General features: G+C 44.1%; 1 protein-coding gene across 2 annotated transcripts in view; it reads left to right on the top strand.

The window, feature by feature from the left end:
* Positions 1 to 23,517, top strand: part of LOC121577003 (inositol 1,4,5-trisphosphate receptor type 2) — a 144,815-nt gene that overhangs the window by 102,145 nt on the left and 19,153 nt on the right. For both annotated transcript variants that reach the window (XM_041890679.1, XM_041890678.1), the window contains exons 46-54: positions 910 to 1,035; positions 2,007 to 2,199; positions 2,314 to 2,439; positions 8,962 to 9,137; positions 10,621 to 10,785; positions 11,206 to 11,383; positions 18,976 to 19,106; positions 19,374 to 19,539; positions 22,615 to 22,775. In XM_041890679.1, the coding sequence (XP_041746613.1) occupies positions 910 to 1,035; positions 2,007 to 2,199; positions 2,314 to 2,439; positions 8,962 to 9,137; positions 10,621 to 10,785; positions 11,206 to 11,383; positions 18,976 to 19,106; positions 19,374 to 19,539; positions 22,615 to 22,775 (1,422 nt within the window). The remainder of the gene's footprint in view (positions 1 to 909; positions 1,036 to 2,006; positions 2,200 to 2,313; positions 2,440 to 8,961; positions 9,138 to 10,620; positions 10,786 to 11,205; positions 11,384 to 18,975; positions 19,107 to 19,373; positions 19,540 to 22,614; positions 22,776 to 23,517) is intronic.

The raw sequence follows: 23,517 nt of genomic DNA, 5'->3' as shown, positions 1-23,517 counted from the left end.
ACACTCTTACTGCCCCGCCAGGTAAGTCTAATGATTCTTGTCTGTAGGTGTGGTTATATAGTCTAGTCTTATGTAATTTCAGTACGTGATCATGGATGTGACTTTCAGTGGAATAGATGGTTCAGTTCCTGTGTTGAGTCATAGTGAAAACACACACACAGACGTGTGTCTGTCTCTGTAGAAAGGACAGACTAGGTCAAGCGTGTTTTCACTTCTGTCTTTTACTCACAATAGAGCCGAGTGTCAGACAGACAGGGTATTTCTGCCCCACCATGGTTTCATCATGACCACGAGGTCTCTGGGGGCTGGCTGTTTCTACTTCCAAAATAATACATACACACATGAGCGCATATAGAAGTTCACACACACACTCCACCCCATTGTATAACCCCACATATACAAATGAACATACCATAGATACCACACTCCTGCCTCAAGTGTTCATATACACACACATAACACACACAACCCAAGCATTTCTTTCTACCTGTTTATCAGTACAAGCCACCACACTTCTGAACGTCTGCTGTGTCTGACATAGTCAGCTGAGAATCACCCCCATCACAGCTGACAACTGTATAATTTGTCTCGCTCACTGATGTCTATATCACCACAGAATGAGCAATAGGCAGGCAGCCAAATCCATCATTGGATAGAGTGGATAAGTAGTACAGTGTCAATAACAGAGACTTGGTGGCACAGCTCAATATTAGGAAGGTGTTCCTAATGTTTGGTATACTCTGTATACATATTACTTTGCTAGACATTTGTTACGAAGTTACAAACAAATCAGATGATCAAATGGATGGGGTAACTCACCCCTTCCACCTTTTGTGACCACTGACAGAGCTGTAATACATAGTGAAAGTACTGTGTGTTGACTGATTGGCTGTACTATGTGTGTTCCAGCTGGCCAGACACAGTAAGTTCCTGCAACAGAGCTTGAGGCCGCCAGCGACGGGGCTACTGCTGAACCATGACCCAGAGGGAGAAGACGCCCTCGGTTACTATGCTAACCACACCGCTCAGATAGAGGTAGGCCTCATCCAGACAGTGGTCATCGCATCACATTGTCCCAACCCAGCAGGGAAAACTGGTTGAAATGACATCATAATGACAACCGGTTTTGCCCACTGGAAAGCTACAGGCCTGTTTTGCCCTTACATTTATTTATTTTTTGTTGATGCTATAACAGGCTATTAGATAATATATACCCCTGAAGGTACAGCTATGCTGTACCTGGTCTAAGGGTATCATATTTAGCTGATTCTTTGGTGGCTTAATCAGCAATGAATCCAAAGGGGTTTATTATGCAATGGTAACAAGCATTCATTGAGATAATGCCAGCAGATAACTAGTGGTCTGTCTTTGAGTGATTGTGGTCTGAAAGTTTGCTGTTTGTCCGATTGATGCTAGAACATGCTATTAGATTTACCTCTGAAAGTAGGGTTGGGTGGTATCCAGATTTTCATACCTTCATACTGTTCCTTACCATACCGGGGCATACAGTACAACCAGCAGTAATTTTTTTTTGTTTTTATGCACAAAACAAATGTAGGCAGCAGGGATCAGTATGAAAATGTATGCACTCACTATAACTGTAAGTCGCTCTGGATAAGAGCGTCTGCTAAATTACTAAAATGTTAAATCTTGATCCAGGAGGAGATTGATTGTCTCTACTGAAACCAAGAAGCTTGATCTTCAAACGAGTCACATAGCTAGCAAGTAAGCAAACTAAATGCATACAGTAGCTAGAGCCTTGAGCTGGAGATAATTTATTTGGCACATCTTAGATAGTTAACTTAGTTATAAACAGTGGTGTATCACGCAAACACCCCAAAACAAAACAACTAAAAGAAAGTGTTTTGTTTGTTTTTGTTGACGGTATTGAAATCATACCATCAGTAAATACCTTGGTATACGGTATACCACCCAAGCCTACCTGAAAGTACAGCTACTTTTGTTCTTAGTCTTAGAGGTATCATCATATCATGTGCTTTCTTCAGATTGTGCGTCACGACCGCACAATGGAGCAAATAGTGTTCCCGGTGCCCAACATCTGTGAGTACCTGACAGAGGAGTCCAAAACACGCGTGTTCACCACCACCGAGAGGGACGACCAAGGCAGCAAGGTCAATGACTTCTTCACGCAGTTCGACGACCTCTACAACGAGATGCGCTGGCAGAAGAAGATACGCAGTAAGAGACCAGGTTTTACACTGACAAAAGATTCTGGAATCTCTTTCTAAGGTGAAATTTCCAGGGTTATTGTGATATATGGCTATTAACCAGATGTCCCCTGTGTCTGTTCAGATAACCTGGCTCTGTTCTGGTTCTCTCGGCACATCTCTCTGTGGGGAAGCATCTCTTTCTACCTGGCCGTACTGGTCAATGTGGCCGTGGCTCTCTTTTACCCCTTCGGTGACGACGAAGATGAAGGTGAGATTTCCTACTGGCCTACAGCAGGGTCTTATTTAACTAGGCAAGTCAGTTAAGAACTAATTCTTATTTATAATGACGGCCTACTCCGGCCAAACCCGGACGACGTTGGGCAAATTGTGCGCCGCCCTATGGGACTCCCAATCACGGCCGGATTGTGATACAGCCTCTAGCACTGAGATGCAGTGCCTTAGACCGCTGCGCCACTCGGGAGCCCTTATTCATTAGGGCACACAGTTGCCAGTGTTTCTCAAATTAACTTTTAACTTTTAAGAAGGCACACCTGTTAATTGAAATGCATTCCAGGTGACTACCTCATGAAGCTGGTTGAAAGAATGCCAAGAGTGTGCAAAGATGTCATCAAGGCAAAGGGTGGCTGTTTGAAGAATCTCAAATCTCAAATATATTTTTTGATTTGTTTAACACTTCTTTGGATACTACATGATTCCATATGTGTTATTTCATAGTGTTGATGTCTTCACTATTATTCTACAATGTAGAAAATAGTACAAATAAAGAAAAACCCTGGAATGAGTAGGTGTGTCCAAACTTTTGACTGGTACTGTATACATACATACATACATACATACATACATACATGCATAACAGAAAATATAAACGCAACATGCAACAATTTCAACGATTTTACTTAGTTACAGTTCATATAAGGAAATCCGTCAATTGAAATAAATTCATTAGGCCCTAATCTATGGATTTCACATGATTGGGCAGGGGCGCAGCAATGGGTGTGCCTGGGAGCCAGTCAGAATACGTTTTTCCCCACAAAACGGCTTTATTACAGACAGAAATACTCCTCAGTTTCATCAGCTGTTCGGGTGACTGGTCTCGGATGATCCCCCAGGTGAAGAAGCCGGATGTGGAGGTTCAGGGCTGGCGTGATTACACATGGTCTGCGGTTGTGAGGCCGGTTGGACGTACTGCCAAATTCTATAAAACTACTTTGGAGGCGACTTATGTTAGATAAATTACATTTAGTTCTCTGGCAACAGCTCTGGTGGACATTCCTGCAGTCAGCATGCAAATTGCACGCTCCCTCAAAACTTGAGACAACCGTGGCATTGTGTTGTGTGACAAAATAAGCTTTTTGTGCGTATGGAAGATTTCTGGGATCTTTTATTTCATGAAACATGGGACCAACACTTTACATGTTGCATTTATATTTTTGTTCTGTGTGTGTATGTACAGTGAGGGGAAAAAAATTATTTGATCCCCTGCTGATTTTGTACGTTTGCCCACTGACAAAGAAATTATCAGTCTATAATTGTAATGGTAGGTTTATTTGAACAGTGAGAGACAGAATAACAACAAAAACATCCAGAAAAACGCATTTCAAAAATGTTATAAATGTATTTGCATTTTAATGAGGGAAATAAGTATTTGACCCCCTCTCAATCAGAAAGATTTCTGGCTCCCAGGTGTCTTTTATACAGGTAACTAGCTAAGATTAGGAGCACACTCTTAAAGGGAGTGCTCCTAATCTCAGTTTGTTACCTGTATAAAAGACACCTGTCCACAGAAGCAATCAATCAATCAGATTCCAAACTCTCCACCATGGCCAAGACCAAAGAGCTCTCCAAGGATGTCAAGGACAAGATTGTAGACCTACACAAGGCTGGAATGGGCTACAAGACCATCGCCAAGCAGCTTGGTGAGAAGGTGACAACAGTTGGTGCGATTATTCGCAAATGGAAGAAACACAAAATAACTGTCAATCTCCCTCGGCCTGGGGCCGAGTTGCAATGATCATGAGAACGGTGAGGAATCAGCCCAGAACTACACGGGAGGATCTTGTCAATGATCTCAAGGCAGCTGGGACCATAGTCACCAAGAAAACAATTGGTAATACACTACGCCGTGAAGGACTGAAATCCTGCAGCGCCCGCATGGTCCCCCTGCTCAAGAAAGCACATATACAGGGCTGTCTGAAGTTTGCCAATGAACATCTGAATGATTCAGAGGAGAACTGGGTGAAAGTGTTGTGGTCAGATGAGACCAAAATGGAGCTCTTTGGCATCAACTCAACTCGCCGTGTTTGGAGGAGGAGGAATGCTGCCTATGACCCCAAGAACACCATCCCCACGTCAAACATGGAGGTGGAAACATTATGCTTTGGGGGTGTTTTTCTGCTAAGGGGACAGGACAACTTCACCGCATCAAAGGGACGATGGACGGGGCCATGTACCGTCAAATCTTGGGTGAGAACCTCCTTCCCTCAGCCAGGACATTGAAAATGGGTCGTGGATGGGTATTCCAGCATGACAATGACCCAAAACACACGGCCAAGGCAACAAAGGAGTGGCTCAAGAAGAAGCACATTAAGGTCCTGGAGTGGCCTAGCCAGTCTCCAGACCTTGATCCCATAGAAAATCTGTGGAGGGAGCTGAAGGTTCGAGTTGCCAAACGTCAGCCTCGAAACCTTAATGACTTGGAGAAAATCTGCAAAGAGGAGTGGGACAAAATCCCTCCTGAGATGTGTGCAAACCTGGTGGCCAACTACAAGAAACGTCTGACCTCTGTGATTGCCAACAAGGGTTTTGCCACCAAGTACTAAGTCATGTTTTGCAGAGGGGTCAAATACTTATTTCCCTCATTAAAATGCAAATCAATTTATAACATTTTTGAAATGCGTTTTTCTGGATTTTGTTGTTGTTATTCTGTCTCTCACTGTTCAAATAAACCTACCATTAAAATTATCGACTGATAATTTCTTTGTCAGTGGGCAAATGTACAAAATCAGCCAGGGATCAAATACTTTTTTCCCTCACTGTACATACATACATACATACGCACATACATACAGTTGAAGTCGGAAGTTTACATACACCTTAGCCAAATACATCTAAACTCAGTTTTTCACATTTCCTGACATTTAATCCTAGTAAAAATTCCCTGTCTTAGGTCAGTTAGGATCACCACTTTATTTTAAGAATGTGAAATGTCAGAATAATAGTAGAGAGAATTATTTATTTCAGCTTTTATTTCTTTCATCACATTCCCAGTGGGTCAGAAGTTTACATACACTCAATTAGTATTTGGTAGCGTTGCCTTTAAATTGTTTAACTTGGGTCAAATGTTTCCGGTAGCCTTCCACAAGCTTCCCACAATAAGTTGGGTGAATTTTGGCCCATTCCTCCTGACAGAGCTTGTGTAACTGAGTCAGGTTTGTAGGCCTCCTTGCTCGCACACACCTTTTCAGTTCTGCCCACATGTTTTCTATAGGATTGAGGTCAGAGCTTTGTGATGGCCACTCCAATACCTTGACTTTGTTGTCCTTAAGCCATTTTGCCACAACTTTGGAAGTATGCTTTGGGTCATTGTCCATTTGGAAGACCCATTTGCAACCAAGCTTTAACTTCCTGACTGATATCTTGAGATGTTGCTTCAATATAGCCACATAATTTTCCTTCCTCATGATGCCATCTATTTTGTGAAGTGCACCAGTCCCTCCTGGAGCAAAGCACCCCCACAGCATGATGATGCCACCCCCGTGCTTCACGGTTGGGTGGCAGGTAGCTTAGTGGTTAAGAGCGTTGTGCCAGTAACCGAAAGGTCGCTGGTTCTAATCCCCGAGCCGACTTGGTGAAAAATCTGTCGATGTGCCCTTGAGCAAGGCACTTAACCCTAATTGCTCATGTAAGTCGCTCTGGATAAGAGCGTCTGCTAAATGACTAAAATGTAAATGTAAAAATGTGTTCTTCGGCTTGCAAGGCACCCCCTTTTTCCTCCAAACATAACGATGGTCATAACGACAGCTGCGCGGTCCCATGGTGTTTATACTTCCGTACTATTGTTTGTACAGATGAACGGGGTACCTTCAGGCGTTTGGAAATAGCTCCCAAGGATGAACCAGACTTGTGGAGGTCAATTTTTTTTTTTGCTGAGGTCTTTGCTGATTGCTTTTGATTTTACCATGATGTCAAGCAAAAAGGCTCTGAGTTTGAAGGTAGGCCTTGAAATACATCCACAGGTACACCTCCAATTGACTCAAATTATGTCAATTAGCCTATCAGAAGCTTCTAAAGCCATGACATCATTTTCTGGAATTTTCCAAGCTGTTTAAAGGCACAGTCAACTTAGTGTATGTAAACTTCTGACCCACTGGAATTGTGATACAGTGAATTATAAGTGAAATAATCTGTCTGTAAACAATTGTTGGAAAAATTACTTGTGTCAGTAGATGTCCTAACCTACTTGCCAAAACTATAGTTTGTTAACAAGAAATTTGTGGAGTGGTTGAAAAACAAGTTTTAATGACTCCAACCTAAGTGTATGTAAACTTCCGACTTCAATTGTACATGCATACATATACACTCACCGGTCAGTTTAATAGTTACACCCATCTCCTACTGGATCGGACCCCCCCTTGTCACCAGAACAGCCTGAATTCTTCAGGGCATGGATTCTACAAGGTGTAGGAAACGTTCCACATGGATGTTGGTCCATGCTGACACAATGGCATCACGCAGTTGTTGCAGATTGGATGGAGGTACAACAGCCTATTCCATCTCATGGGAACAGCCTTTTCCGAACAGCCGATTCCATCTCATCCCAAAGATGCTCTATTGGGTTTGGTCAGCAACAATGTTCAGATAAACTGTGGCGTTCAGTCATTGCGCAATTGGTATAAAGGGATCTAACGTGTGCCAGAAAAACATTCTCCACATGGACTCATCTTGCTTACGCCAAATCCTGACTCTGCCATCAGCATGACACCGCAGGAACTGGGATTCGTCAGACCAGGCAATGTTTTTCCACTCAATTTTTACATTTTTAGTCATTTAGCAGACGCTCTTATCCAGAGCGACTTACAGTTAGTGAGTGCATACATATTTATTTTTTTCATACTGGCCCCCTGTGGGAATCGAACCCACAACCCTGGCATTGCAAGTGCCATGCTCAACCAACTGAGCTACACAGGGCTACAGTTGTCCAGTGTTGTTGATCACGTGGCCCACTGGAGCCGCTTATTCTTGTTTTTAGCTGATCGGAGTGGAACCCGGTATGGTCGCAGCAATAGCCATTCTGTGACAAAGATTGATGAGTTGTGCGCTCTGAGATGCCGTTCTGCACACCACTGTTGTACTTCGCCGTTAATTGTCTGTTTGTGGCCCGCCTTTTAGCTTGCACGATTCTTGCCATTCTCCTTCAACAAGCTGTTTTCATCAACAGGACTGCCGCTGACTGGATGTTTTTTGTTTGTCATACCATTCTCAGTAAACCCTAGACACTGTTGTGCCTGAAAAGCCAAGGAAGGCGGCCCTTTCTGAGATACTGGAACCGGTGCACCTGGCACCGACGATCATACCACGTTCAAAGTCACAGGTCTTGTTTTCCACATTCTAACGTTCAATCGAACAGTCACTGAATGACTCTGCCTGCTTTATATAGCAAGCCATGGCCATGTGACTCACTGTCTGAAGGAGCAATCAATTTTCTTGAAAGGGGTGGTGTACCTAATAAACTGGTGTGTGTGTGTTTCTGCCAAGACACGCTTTTAAAGGGATATTGTGAGATTTTGGCAATCAAGTCCTTTTCCTACTTACCCAGAGTCAGATGAACTCAAGGATACCATTTTTGTCTCTGCATGCAGTTTGAAGGAAGTTTCTAACTATCGTTAGCGCAATTGCTAACTAGCTTAAGCACAATGACTGGAAGTCAATAGTCATTCAGTCATTGCGCTAATGCTAGTTAGCAATGGCTCATGAAACTACCTTCCAACAGCATGCTAGCTGTTACCATAGTCTTCCAGTCATTGCGCTAACGCTAGTTAGCAATGGCTCACAAAACTACTTTCAACTTCATTCAAACTGCACACAGAGACATAAAAAGGGAATCCATGAGTTCATCAGACTCTGGTTAAGTAGAAAAATTGCTTGATTGCCAAAATCTCTAAATATCCCTTTAAGATCAAAGTTAAAAGTTACAATGTATATTTGTAGCAAACCGAGAGAGCAGTGGCACGAATGAGCCACGAGTGCACAGCCACCACTTGCTCTTCATCTCCCCACAGCGCACCAGTTATATATATTTAAGTTGGTGTCAACATTATTTTATTTTCATGCATTTTGGAGTAGAATGCCATTTTAAAAAGTCACCAGAAGTGATCTTCTCACAGTCATTTTATAAAAATAATCTCTCGGGGGCAAGAGGGAGACAGCATTTAAGAGGGGCACGAGGTCAGTGGTTTGGATATCACCAGCCTTCCCTTTGGTCCATTGTTTGACATTCCACACTGTTGCCCATTGTGATTCTCTCTCTCTCTGTTGTGCCAAGTGTAACTAAGTGCTATCCTGGTCCCTGATCTGCTTGTGTTGTCTTGCCAGTTGGCAGTTGCAACTTAGCTATAGCCTTGTCCCCAACTGGCAAGATCTGGGACCAGGCTATAATGAAGCACTCAGCTCTGTTGCATAATACATTAACCCAAATGCTCCAAATGCCACCTCTCTAATGTCTTAATCTGTCTTTGTTGTTGTTGACATTTGCTTGTATACCCGTCCCCAGGCATCCTTCCCCCCTTTCTGTCCATCCTGCTGTGGGTGGCGTTGGTGGTGTGTACCACCATGCTCTTCATCCTTCCCAAACCAGGGAGTGTCCGGCCCTTCCTGGTCTCTGTCATACTGCGCTCTATCTACACACTGGGCCTCGGCCCCACCCTGTTGCTACTGGGGGCCGCCAACGTAAGTACAGTAGAGTTACCGAGGGCACAGGGGGCAAAAATATCCTTGATGTTAGAGAGGCGGGCAGTGTACTAGGTTCGAATCCCAGGGCAGACGGGGTAAATCTGGTGGCAGTGACCCGGCAGCCGGAGGTTTGCTAGCATCAATATCCCATGTGCTACCTACCTACTGCCGGTGTGCCCATGAGCAAGACACTTAACGCCAACCCCTTAACCCAAACCCCTCTACAGCTGTGATGCTCCCGGTTTTGGCACTGTTACAGCAGGAAATAAGAATTCCTTTTAATGGATTATATTATAGAGGTTTTATTATTCCCAAGAGGCAATTTGTTTGCAAAATGTACAGCAAAGTCAAATATGGACAAGATATTTTTAAGTAAATGTACAGTGTACTAGGCTTGGGTGGTATCCAGATTATCATACCTTCATACCGACCTTGTGCCATACTGGGATATTTGGTAGTGAACACAACGGGCGCTGTTTTCAAACCCCACTGATGCTCCCGAGTGGCGCAACGGTCAAAGGCACTGCATCTCAGTGCTTGAGGCGTCACTACAGACCCCCTGGTTCGATTCCAGGCTGTATCACAACCGGCCGTGATTGGGAGTCCGGCACACAATTGGCCCAGCGTCGTCCGGGTTTGGCTGGTATAGGCCGTCATTGTAAAGAATAATTTGTTCTTAACTGACTTGCCTAGTTAAATAAAGGTTAAATAAAAAATAAAATACTCTGTAATCCGAAGGTTAGCAAGTACATTTAAAATCCCATAGAGAATGCTAACTAAATGCTGATGAACGCGTTGCGAGCATTTTGTGCAGTTTCTTACCTAAAGTATACAAGTAACCCAAAAATGCTACTCGCAGTTTGCTGCACGCACAAAACAAATATTAGCCAGCAAGGCTCTTGATCCAGGAGGGGATTCTCTGCTGTTACCAAGCGAATGGTTGATTTTGGAAGAAGCTAACCACTTAGCTAGATAGCTAACTAGCCACTAAATTAGCAAACCAAATGCACAACTGCAGAGCATTTAGCACATTTTAGACAGTTAACTTAATAGTTATAAGTTATAAGTCATCTAGCTGGCAATTCCATACTGTAATTAGATCACCTCGAGCATGCTGCACAACATTGAGTGACTCACAAGGCTCCGGTCTCTCTTCGTTGTGCTCGTAAACAAACACCATGTGACTGGGGACTACTGTAAGCTTCATAATAATGTGAGGTGAAATGAAGAACGCAATGTTCTTTATCTCCTAACGTATTGCACAAGTTGACTGCAGGTATTTACTTAAAAAGTAGCTACAAATATTCAACAAAGAAAACAAATAAATAGTTTCAACGGTATTGAAAAACCATCGCTTTTTCCAAATACCCCTGTATATGGTTTACTGCCCAAGCCAACAGTGTACAACTATTTTCTTGTGATTTCAGCATTGTCTTCTATTGAAGCCATTGCTCAGTCCTCTCCTCTCTCCTCTCTCCAGCTCCTCAATAAGATGGTGTTCCTGGTGAGCTTCGTGGGCAACCAGGGAACGTTCACGCGGGGCTACAAGCCGGTGGTCATGGACATGCCCTTCCTCTACCACGTGGGCTATGTCATCGTCTGTATGCTGGGCCTCTTCGTCCACGAGTTCTTCTACAGCTTCCTGGTTAGTGGAAACAATCTCTCTGTCTGGTCTTCTCTGCAGCACTTCACCATTAAATGTAAAGACCAGGCTTGATATTATCCATTCAATTCCATAAAGTGGATTAATTGAACTTGAAAGTACTTGATTATTATTCGGAAAACATAACATTGGTGTTTGACATTGACCTTGATTAAGTCTGGACCTTTCTTGGTGCCGTGAGATGACGGCAGGTGGTTGTTGTGTGGTTACGTCATTTAGCTTTGTGGTTTCCTTGTTCCTCCTTGAACCAGGATTTTCTGACACAGTTGCAGAAAGACTACTTTTGCTATTGGTGCCAATCGGAAGCTTTGATGTATGGTTCCTCTACAGCTCTCCTAAAGCTGTGTGTGTGTGTGTGTGTTCATGTGTGTCTGCGTCTGACTGTGTGTCTGTGCCCCTTAGCTCTTTGACCTGCTGAACCGTGAGGAGACCCTGCTGAACGTGATCAAGAGTGTGACGCGTAATGGGCGCTCCATCGTCCTCACGGCTGTTCTGGCCCTCATCCTTGTCTACCTCTTCTCCATCGTGGGCTTCCTCTTCCTCAAGGACGACTTCCGCATGGACGTGCAACGTCTGTCAGGTCGGTGCCCATAGACGCCCTCTCTTCTTCATCCCAGAACCCTATACTCTATCCTAGACACTGAGGAACATCCTTTGTTTCCTGTAGTCCTCGATCAGCTCCTCGCCTGGCTGACGTTGAGGGAGAAGTTGTTGTCCTGGTACCTCACTGCCTGGTCTCTGACCACCTCCCTATAGGCTGCCTCATAGTCATCGGTGATCAGTCCTACCACCATCCTGTCGTCTGCAATCTTAATGATGGTGTTGAAGTCGTGCACTGCCACGCAGTCGTGGGTGAACAGGGAGTACAGGAGAGGACTAAGCACACAACCCTGAGGGGCCCCTGTGTTGATGGTCAGCGTGGTGGGTGTGTTGTTGTCTACCCTCACCGCCTAGGGGCGGCCCGTCAGGAGGTCCAGAATCCAGTTGCAGAGGGAGGTGTTCAGTCCAAGGGTCCCCAGCTTGGTGATGAGCTTGGAGGGGACTATGGTGTTGAATGATGAGCTGTAGTCAATGAACAGCATTCTTACAAAGATGTTCCTTTTGTCCCGGTGGGCAGTGGGTGAGGGCAGTGTGGAGTGCAATAGAGATTTCATCATCTGTGGATCTATTGGGTGGTATGCGAATTGGAGTAGGTTCAGGGTGTCTGGGATGATGGTGTTGATGTGCGCTATGACCAGCCTTTCAAAGCATTTCATGGCTATAGATGTGTGCTGTGGGGGCGATAGTCATTTGGGCAGGTTACCTTGGCATCTCTGCCCATTTACTCTGCTCAGTCGCCCTCTCAGTTCCCCCGCAGAACCCCACCCTCCTCAGCCTGTCCTGCTGATCGCTGATCTAGTCACTGCTCAATTAGAAGGTCCATGATCTCTGATGTTGCCCCCAAACTCATAAAGCTATGAGATGTCAGTGATTTGAGGTGTCAGCACTCCTTTTACACTAGACTGAGGCCCCATAGTCTTCCCATTCGGCCTACCCTGCCCCCATCCACACCTAACTGGCCCCCTTCAATACTGACTGGCTGACTGGCCTCAGTCATATTCAGGTAAATTCTGTGTCCCTCGGTTGTGAGAAATTCCTTATACAGCCAGTATACAACCTGTCCACAAATTAATAAAAGACGTCCTAATGACGTCAGTGCAATCCTTTTTGCCCACTGTGTAGTTATCACCAGGTGGTAGTTATCACCGGGCAGTACTGCATGAGACTGATCAATTCAAATCAACTCAAATGTTATTTGTCACAAATACAAATGTTTAGCAGATGTTATTGCGGGAGTAGCGAAATGCTTGTGTTTCTAGCTCCAACAGTGCACTAATATCTAACAATTCACAACAATACACACAACCTAAAAGTAAAAGAATGGAATTAAGGAATATATAAATATTAGGTTGAGCAATGTCGGAGTGGCATAGACTAAAATACAGTAGAATAGAATACAGTATATACAAAGTGACTAGAGTGACTAGTGTTCATTATTAAAGTGGCCATTGATTTCAAGTCTATGTACAGTGGGGAGAACAAGTATTTGATACACTGCCGATTTTGCAAGTTTTCCTACTTACAAAGCATGTAGAGGTCTGTAATTTTTATCATAGGTACACTTCAACTGTGAGAGACGGAATCTAAAACAAAAATCCAGAAAATCACATTGTATGATTTTTAAGTAATTAATTTGCATTTTATTGCATGACATAAGTATTTGATCACCTACCAACCAGTAAGAATTCCGGCTATCACAGACCTGTTAGTTTTTCTTTAAGAAGCCCTCCTGTTCTCCACTCATTACCTGTATTAACTGCACCTGTTTGAACTCGTTACCTGTATAAAAGACACTTGTCCACACACTCAATCAAACAGACTCCAACCTCTCCACAATGGCCAAGATCAGAGAGCTGTGTAAGGATATCAGGGATAAAATTGTAGACCTGCACAAGGCTGGGATGGGCTACAGGACAATAGGCAAGCAGCTTGGTGAGAAGGCAACAACTGTTGACGCAATTATTAGAAAATGTAAGAAGTTCAAGATGACGGTCAATCACCCTCGGTCTGGGGATCCATGCAAGATCTCACCTCGTGGGGCATCAATGATCATGAGGAAGGTGAGGGATCAGCCCAGAACTACACGGCAGGACCTGGTCAATGACCTGAAGAGAGCTGGGACTACAGTCTCAAAGAAAACCATTAGTAACACACTACGCCGTCATGGATTAAAATCCTGCAGCGCACGCAAGGTCCCCCTGCTCAAGCCAGCGCATGTCCAGGCCCGTCTGAAGTTTGCCAATGACCATCTGGATGATCCAGAGGAGGAATGGGAGAAGGTCTGATGAGACAAAAATTGAGCTTTTTGGTCTAAACTCCACTCGCCGTGTTTGGAGGAAGAAGAAGGATGAGTACAACCCCAAGAACACCATCCCAACCGTGAAGCATAGAGGTGGAAACATCATTCTTTGGGGATGCTTTTCTGAAAAGGGGACAGGACGACTGCACTATATTGAGGGGAGGATGGATGGGGCCATGTATCGCGAGATCTTGGCCAACAACCTCCTTCCCTCAGTAAGAGCATTGAAGATGGGTCGTGGCTGGATCTTCCAGCATGACAACGACCCGAAACACACAGCCAGGGCAACTAAGGAGTGGCTCCGTAAGAAGCATCTCAAGGTCCTGGAGTGGCCTAGCCAGTCTCCAGACCTGAACCCAATAGAAAATCTTTGGAGGGAGCTGAAAGTCCGTATTGCCCAGCGACAGCCCCAAAACCTGAAGGATCTGGAGAAGGTCTGTATGGAGGAGTGGGCCAAAATCGCTGCTGCAGTGTGTGCAAACCTGGTCAAGACCTACAGGAAACGTATGATCTCTGTAATTGCAATCAAAGGTTTCTGTACCAAATATTAAGTTCTGCTTTTCTGATGTATCAAATACTTATGTCATGCAATAAAATGCAAATTAATTACTTAAAAATCATACAATGTGATTTTTTGGATTTTTGTTTTGCATTCCGTCTCTCACAGTTGAAGTGTACGTATGATAAAAATTACAGACCTCTACATGCTTTGTAAGTAGGAAAACCTGCAAAATCGGCAGTGTATCAAATACTTGTTCTCCCCACTGTATATGGGGCAGCAGCCTCTAAGATGCAGGGTTATGTAATCGGATGGAAGCCGCCTAGTGATGGCTATTTAACAGTCTGATGGCCTTGAGATAGAAGCTGTTTTTCAGTCTCTCAGTCCCAGCTTTGATGCACCTGTACTGACCTTGCCTTCTGGATGATAGCGGGTTGAACAGGCAGTGGCTCAGGTGGTTGTTGTCCTTGGTGATCTTTTTGGCCTTCTTGTGACATCGGGTGCTGTAGGTGCCCTGGAGGGCAGGTAATTTGCTCCCGGTGATGCGTTGGGCAGACCGCACCACCCACTAGAGAGCCCTGTGGTTGCGGGCGGTGCAGTTGCCGTACCAGGCAGTGATACAGCCCGACAGTATGCTCTCAATTGTGCATCTGTAAAAGTTTGTGAGGGTTTTAGGTACCAAGCCACATTTCTTCAGCCTCCTGAGGTTGAAGAGGCACTGTTGGGATGTGTACACCAAGGAACTTGATGCTTTCCACCTGCTCCACAGCGGTCACGTCGATGTGGATAGGGCCGTGTTCCCTCCGTTGTATCCTGAAGTCCACGATCATCTCCTTTGTTTTGTTTTATTTTCCTGGCATCACACTCCCAAGGCCGTCACCTCCTCTCTGTAGGTTGTCTCGTCATTGTTGGTAATCAGGCCTACTACTGTGTGTCGTCTGCAAACTTGATGATTGAGTTGGAGGCGTGCGTGGCCACGCAGTCATGGGTGAACAGGGAGTACAGGAGTGGGCTGAGCACACACCCTTGTGGGGCCCCTGTGTTGAGGATCAGCGAAGTGGAAGTGTTGTTTCCTACCTTCACCACCTGGGAGCGGCCTGTCAGGAAGTCCAGGACCCAGTTGTACAGGGCGGGGTTCAGACCCAGGGACCCAAGCTTAATGATGAGCTTGGAGGGTACTATGGTGTTGAATGCTGAGCTATAGTCAATGAACAGCATTCTTACATAGGTATTCCTCTTGTCCAGATGGGATAGGGCAGTGCGATGGCGTCGTCTGTGGATCTATTGGGGCGGTAAGCTAATTAAAGTGGGTCTAGGGTGTCCGGTAAAGTAGAGGTTATATGATCCTTAACTAGCCTCTCAAAGCACTTCATGATGACAGAAATGAGTGCTGGTTCCTTTAATCATTACCCGCTGTTCTCGCTTCACAGACTCTCTGCTTATCAATAGTGAAATAGGGCTGGAGAGTAAACAGAATAGATTTTAGTGTTGTCAGATGGAACTGACAGGAATATAGACTTTGAGCAGTAGGATGGACTTTTTGCTTTGTGTCACAACAGCTATGTGTAATGACTAGTAAACACTATTTTACTAAACATTGTTTACAAGACTATAGATTTAAGATAAACCTCTGTCTCGGTTCACTGACTGTGTGTGCGTGCACGCTTATACGTTCATGCATCTGTGCGTGGAACATTAATAGCCTGTGTCGTTGCACACTTCCCCATTAGGCAATGTGTGTGAGCTTTCCAGAGCGGGAGTGCATGCATACAAGAGTGTGGGCGTCCTCTTGCACAGCATTCGGGCAGTCAGGGAGAGACAACTTGCCAGCACATGTGCACCTGTTGCATAATCTGGCGCGGTGGCCATGCAGCGCAGCACAGAGCGGCGCTCTTATGTAACCGGCTGGGCTGGGGTGTGTTTTTATTGTTCTGTCTGCTAGTAAAAAAAAAAAATCCCATTGCAAAATAATGCTTTTTAGCCTTCATTGGTTGAAATACCAGTCGATGCAGCGTGAGAGCTGCTGATACAGCGTGAGAGCTGCTGATAGTGTGAGAGCTGCCAATACAGCGTGAGAGCTGCCGATACAGCGTGAGAGCTGCCGATACAGCGTGAGAGCTGCCGATACAGCTGCTGCTGTAGTGAAACGTGCTTTAATAAGACCAATCATTGCGCAACAATTCTAAAGGCAATTGCATTAAAAAAAACAATGGCCACGATTTAAAATGACTTTTTATTTCTCAGCTGGTAATTGAAGTGTGCTTCCCGTTTGCCATTCAAGTGCATAGGTAACTAGGCAGGCTACACCGCGTCACACACCACTTTGCAACGAGCTGGAGGCAGTATGCGTTTTGAAAACATATCCTTACTTGTTTGAAACCTGAGCGTCTTGCTACATATTGTGAGGCATGTCTTACCTTGCTTCAAAGTAGCCTAGGCAAAATCCAACCAAACGTTCAGGCAGTTATTTTATAAAGACTTCCATATGGCATTGAAACCAATAGCCTTTTTCTCTCATGTTCTATTGGTTTTCAAATCAACTTTCTTTCATTGTCCAGTAGCCAAAGGCACAATCCATGCTTGTTAGATTAGCAACCCATGCTAGTTGTTGCGTATTAAAATCTCCCCTCTTTCTAAATTTCACAATGGTGTTTTCCCACTAATTGCGTTATGGAACTAACATTCACACGTAGCCTACTGCCTTGTGCATTGCTGCGCTGTAGCCTAGGCCTACTGGTTGGATCTATCATCCCACAACTGTCTGTTTGGAATAGGCTATTTCTTTCTTGCACCAAACGACAAGCTGACCAATAGAATAGGTCAACTTTTCTACTTTGGGGGATAGTAGATTGACATAGGCTATTGATGTTGCTGTTCGTTACTCGTCTTGTTGGCTGAGGAAAAGTAAATGTGGGCAGTTATTCTAACATAGGCGGCGTGTGGGTTTCAAGTTTGGCTAAGCTCATTTTCACCATAAAAATGCAAGTTTATAATGGCAGGCATTCCATGCATCCTCGCATTTGCAGACTTATGTAAGATAGTCTACTATTCCTAATGTGATGATTAAATTGGATAGTCGTAGTGGCTTAGGGTAGGCCTAGGCTATATCAGATAGCCTTAATTTCTTCTCCTTTTTTTTGCAGAGGAAAATGTTGGCCTTTTATAAACACATTTCATACAATTCTACTACACTTTATATGACTGGAGACATTAGCAGAATATTTCTTAATACGACAAAAATGACAGGGTAGCCTACTCTTCTGACACTGACAAACAGATCAATAAAAACGACGTTGTCTGATCTGTATATTAGGACTACGAAAAGGGAAGACACATACAATATGACGTCCATATAACCTGGAGGAGGAAATTATTGTCCAAAAACAAACAAAAGTGGCACAGATCCAAAGATAAAGACAGTGAATATGCGCACTCACCAGGGATATGGCCGATGTTCTCCGCTGGTGCCAGCCAATAAGATACTACTTTTCGCTCAATTAAGTTAAGAATCTTGATAATTAAAATACAGATTGGAGTCCAAACTGTTTTTTCGAGATTTGTATTTTTAAATATTGCGATATGCCTGGCTCTCTGCTTTTCACTGAGTCGTAACTCAACAATCATCTATTTGGTTTTTGCCGCAAGCTCTGCTAAAATTGTGGGCCCTTCTGACTATAGTCTATGCGAGTTAAAACAATCCACAGGTTTTTTTGTTAAGCTAATGCTCCTGTGTGGCCAAATCATGCTTTCTGGTGTAGAAGCCTATTTTGACTGATTTGATTTATTTCTATATAGACAGGAGTAAGCTAATTAGGCTATATAATTTTGGCAATTTAATTTCATTTACTTAAGGGAAAGCTTCCCTATCCTTATGGAGGAGCCACCTATGTATTCTAACACCTTCAAATTGCTTATCGAAATTAATTAAGAATGATGCAAGCCGTTGCATCCGAGTTGTATGTTCTGTTAAGGAGCATTACCATAAACTAAATGTGATTTCTGTCATTTTGAGAACCGTGGGTGGACGCCCTAATCAGGTTACGCAACCAATGCATATGGGTCCGGTAAATTAAAATGCTACCGGTCAAATGTCCGGCGCCACATTTTCCTAATGGAAACCCTGCGCTGCCAGTATTGGTTCGAATCCGGTCCACCGCTCTTTCAGCACTTTCAGACCATAGCTAGTTGAGGCAGTTCTCAGTCCTTAGTGTTCAGTAATCCTGGAGAGGGAGAAAGTGGATGACTCATCTGTGTTCTCTAGTCCAGTGTGTGTCTATGGATCACCTGCACTACAGGGGCCTCTACACGTGACCTCACCGGCTCCTCTCTATCTCTATCCCTCCTTCTCTGGCTATTTTCTCACCCTCTCAATCTCTCTCTCGCTGTTTTCGTTACAACCCTCCTCCCCTCTTTTCTTTATATTTTTTTCTGTCACGTAGAGGAGTCACATCATCCCATGTTTCAGTGTTCCAACTCTTTCATCCAGTGTTGTGAGCACAAGCTTTTGTTGAAGTCCCACATCTACTATTGTGAGGGGATTTCAACCTGAATCCGATATAGACGTACTGGTAAAGAAATTGCCTGGATGTTTTTGAATTGTCACTTTCCACTCATTGTCAAGTAGATTTAAGACATTGCCACCTTTTGATGTGTACATCTATCATTAGTTACGTAACGCACAGTATTGAATAGCAGGAGGGGGAAATGGCCTGCTCTGCTGCGTCTCACACACACACTCTCCACATATGTATGTTGTTTTGATGTGTGTGTCCAGTGATGGCGGGGGAGGACGATGGAACAGAGCGTGTGTGTGACACTCTGCTGATGTGTATCGTGACGGTGCTGAACCAGGGCCTGAGGAACGGAGGGGGAGTGGGAGACGTGCTGAGGAAGCCCTCCAAAGACGTAAGTGACCTGGTCCAATCAATCAATCAGTTGATCAATGAACCAGTCAGTCAGTAATTGATGGATGGGGGGGTGAATATACTTTTTTTTTAAACAAAAAATATAGAAAACAAAAGGCTAACTCTTTTTCATTATGATGCTGGTGGTGATGATTATAATTATAATGATGGTATTAATTGGGATGACGATGATGATGTGGATAGTGATGATACTTTGATGCTGAGGATCACTCTCTCATTGTTCCTCACCGGTCCACTCGTTACCCAGGATCCTCTGTTTGTGGCCCGTGTGGTGTATGACCTGCTGTTCTTCTTCATCGTCATCATCATCGTCCTCAACCTTATCTTCGGCGTCATCATCGATACGTTCGCCGACCTGAGGAGCGAGAAGCAGAGGAAGGAGGAGATACTGAAGACCACCTGCTTCATCTGTGGTGGGTTCACAGCCCTACACAGCACTACATAACTCTATGTAGCACTACATAGAACACTACAGAGCACCACATAACACTACACAGCACTACATAGCACTACATAATAGTACATGGAACTACATAGCAGGAAAATACAGTGGGGAGAACAAGTATTTGATACACTGCTGATTTTGCAGGTTTTCCTACTTACAAAGCATGTAGAGGTCTGTCATTTTTATCATAGGTACACTTCAACTGTGAGAGAATCCAGAAAATCAGAAAATCACATTGTATGATTTTTAAGTAATTAATGTGCATTTTATTGCATGACATAAGTATTTGATACATCAGAAAAGCAGAACTTAATATTTGGTACAGAAACCTTTGTTTGCAATTACAGAGATCATACGTTTCCTGTAGGTCTTGACCAGGTTTGCACACACTGCAGCAGGGAATTTGGCCCACTCCTCCATACAGACCTTCTCCAGATCCTTCAGGTTTCGGGGCTGTCGCTGGGCAATACGGACTTTCAGCTCCCTCCAAAGATTTTCTATTGGGTTCAGGTCTGGAGACTGGCTAGGCCACTCCAGGACCTTGAGATGCTTCTTACGGAGCCACTCCTTAGTTGCCCTGGCTGTGTGTTTCGGGTCGTTGTCATGCTGGAAGACCCAGCCACGACCCATCTTCAATGCTCTTACTGAGGGAAGGAGGTTGTTGGCCAAGATCTCGCGATACATGGCCACATCCATCGTCCCCTCAATACGGTGCAGTCATCCTGTCCCCTTTGCAGAAAAGCATCCCCAAAGAATGATGTTTCCACCTCCATGCTTCACGGTTGGGATGGTGTTCTTGGGGTAGTACTCATCCTTCTTCTTCCTCCAAACACGGCGAGTGGAGTTTAGACCAAAAATCTCTATTTTTGTCTCATCAGACCACATGACCTTCTCCCATTCCTCCTCTGGATCATCCAGATGGTCATTGGCAAACTTCAGAAGGGCCTGGACATGCGCTGGCTTGAGCAGGGGGACCTGCAGGATTTTAATCCATGACGGCGTAGTGTGTTACTAATGGTTTTCTTTGAGACTGTGGTCCCAGCTCTCTTCAGGTCATTGACCAGGTCCTGCCGTGTAGTTCTGGGCTGATCCTTCACCTTCCTCATGATCATTGATGCCCCACGAGGTGAGATCTTGCATGGAGCCCCAGACCGAGGGTGATTGACCGTCATCTTGAACTTCTTCCATTTTCTAATAATTGCGCCAACAGTTGTTGCCTTCTCACCAAGCTGCTTGCCTATTGTCCTGTAGCCCATCCCAGCCTTGTGCAGGTCTACAATTTTATCCCTGATGTCCTTACACAGCTCTCTGGTCTTGGCCATTGTGGAGAGGTTGGAGTCTGTTTGATTGAGTGTGTGGACAGGTGTCTTTTTATACAGGTATCAGGTTCAAAAAGGTGCAGTTAATACAGGTAATGAGTGGAGAACAGGAGGGCTTCTTAAAGAAAAACTAACAGGTCTGTGAGAGCCGGAATTCTTACTGGTTGGTAGGTGATCAAATACTTATGTCATGCAATAAAATGCAAATTAATTACTTAAAAATCATACAATGTGATTTTCTGGATTTTTGTTTTAGATTCCGTCTCTCACAGTTGAAGTGTACCTATGATAAAAATGACAGACCTCTACATGCTTTGTAAGTAGGAAAACCTGCAAAATCAGCAGTGTATCAAATACTTGTTCTCCCCACTGTATTTTCAATTTTCAATTCTGTCGCATTATTTGTTACCCTTCAGCGCGAAATATGTGTGGGTATTTGTATCGTCCTGATGCAAATTCAGTAAATGGCGACGTTCTACGGTACATTTCTTGCAACTTTAATAGCAATACTCACTCTACTGTCTTGCAATGTTAGAATGAAATCTAATTTGCTTTTGTGCTTGCTGCCTGTACATATCGAACAATACTATGAAGTATGTGCTGTAGATATACAACAAGACAGTATAGAGAGTAGGGGTGTGACGATCTCCTCATACTTGTATTCATAATCGGATCCGTTTATCACACTTAATACTCGCACTTGGATTTACTCGTGATGGGAAAATCCGGAAGTGCGTTTTAAAGCCTATACCTCAAGTGCGCATTACTGCGCTATCACTCAGACTTCATCTCAGAGAGCATTGTTATGTTCCTTCGCTCATTCACACACATTATTAAACAACCCCGACAAGTGAAAATGCACATGATTAACTTACTTATTCCTATTCAGTGATCAATGAAATAGGCTAATATGTATAGCCTAATGCATGGCTGGCTACTACTGCCTGCATTTATTCTAGACACAGATTTAGATGAATGTAGGCTAACGTGCCCCATATCAAATCAAATCAAATCAAATTTTATTGGTCACATGCGCCGAATACAACAGGTGCAGACATTACAGTGAAATGCTTACTTAACCAACAGTGCATTTTTTTTTTTTTTTTAAAGTAAAAATAAAACAACAACAAAAAAAGTGTTGAGAGAAAAAAGAGCAGAAGTAAAATAAAGTGACAGTAGGGAGGCTATATATACAGGGGGGTACCGTTGCAGAGTCAATGTGCGGGGGCACCGGCTAGTTGAGGTAGTTGAGGTAATGACCATATATTGTTTCACTTTTGTGAGGAGCAAAACTTTTCTCTCCCGACACTTATGCCACAACATTTGTACAATCAAAATAAACTATCTACATTTGTCATTTTATTTTGTAATGATCTGTCGCTCTGTAAAAATGCCTGGGCGAGAATAAATAATAGCCGCCCGTTTCTTTACAGACAGAATAATTACCCAATAGTTGTTTAGAGCACACAGCACTTCACACTGTTTGAGCTGTCAGCTGAAAATTTACTTTTTTCAAATCACGGATAATTACAAAAAATACTTGACATAATTGTATTCGGAAAGTTCTCCATATCCGTTACGATACTTGTTTTGTCCGAGTACTCAGCACACCCCTAATAGAGAGGCTCTAAAATATAATTAAGAACGCCAAAGAAACTGCAGGATATAACAAAGGTAAAGTGAATTTGTGTATCAGTGTATAAGTACTGTTTCTCCTCGTTCAGGGTTGGAGAGGGATAAGTTTGACAACAAGACGGTGTCCTTTGAGGAGCACATCACGTCGGAACACAACATGTGGCACTACCTGTACTTCCTGGTTCTGGTGAGGGTGAAGGACCCCACGGAGTACACCGGCCCAGAGAGCTACGTGGCCCAGATGATCAAGGTGGGTACTTAGTTAGCTACCTCCTCCATGCTCTACACAGGTCTTCACCTCAACACCTCTGTGTTGCATGATAGAACGGTGTGTCTATTTTATCACCAAGGTACTGGTGATGCAATGATGAGTCAGGATTTTATATTTGAACCTCATCTGTGTTGAATGTGAAAACAGTGTTGGAACGTTGAATTCAGACTCCTTGCTGTCATTACCATTTGAAAAGTACTGGCTGTTTTACATTTACATTTTACATTTACATTTTAGTCATTTAGCAGACGCTCTTATCCAGAGCGACTTACAGTTAGTGAATACATCTTTTTTTTATTTTTTTTTTATACTGGCCCCCCGTGGGAATCAAATCCACAACCCTGGCGTTGCAAACGCCATGCTCTATCAACTGAGCTACATCCCTGCCGGCCATTCCCTCCCCTACCCTGGACGACGCTGGGCCAATTGTGCGCCGCCCATGAGTCTCCCGGTCGCGGCCGGCTGCGACAGAGCCTGGATTCGAACCAGGATCTCATGTCTGTTATGAGTACACACACACTCGCACAAACACACAGTTTGTCCTGGCAGTGTATGCAGTAGCCGTAGCATCTCAAGGTGTGCGTTCCTCATCCTCAGCAGCCAGACACAGGAAAAATCTGCCGATGTGCCCTTGAGCAAGGTACTTAACCCTAATTGCTCCTATAAGTTGCTCTGGATAAGAGAATCTGCTAAATGTATAAATGTGTTCCAGTCTGACTGT

Source organism: Coregonus clupeaformis, chromosome 11 (assembly GCF_020615455.1).
Source record: "Coregonus clupeaformis isolate EN_2021a chromosome 11, ASM2061545v1, whole genome shotgun sequence".
Lineage (NCBI taxonomy): Eukaryota > Metazoa > Chordata > Actinopteri > Salmoniformes > Salmonidae > Coregonus > Coregonus clupeaformis.
Note: the sequence above shows the minus strand (reverse complement) of the source record. Positions and strands in the feature narration are given on the sequence as shown.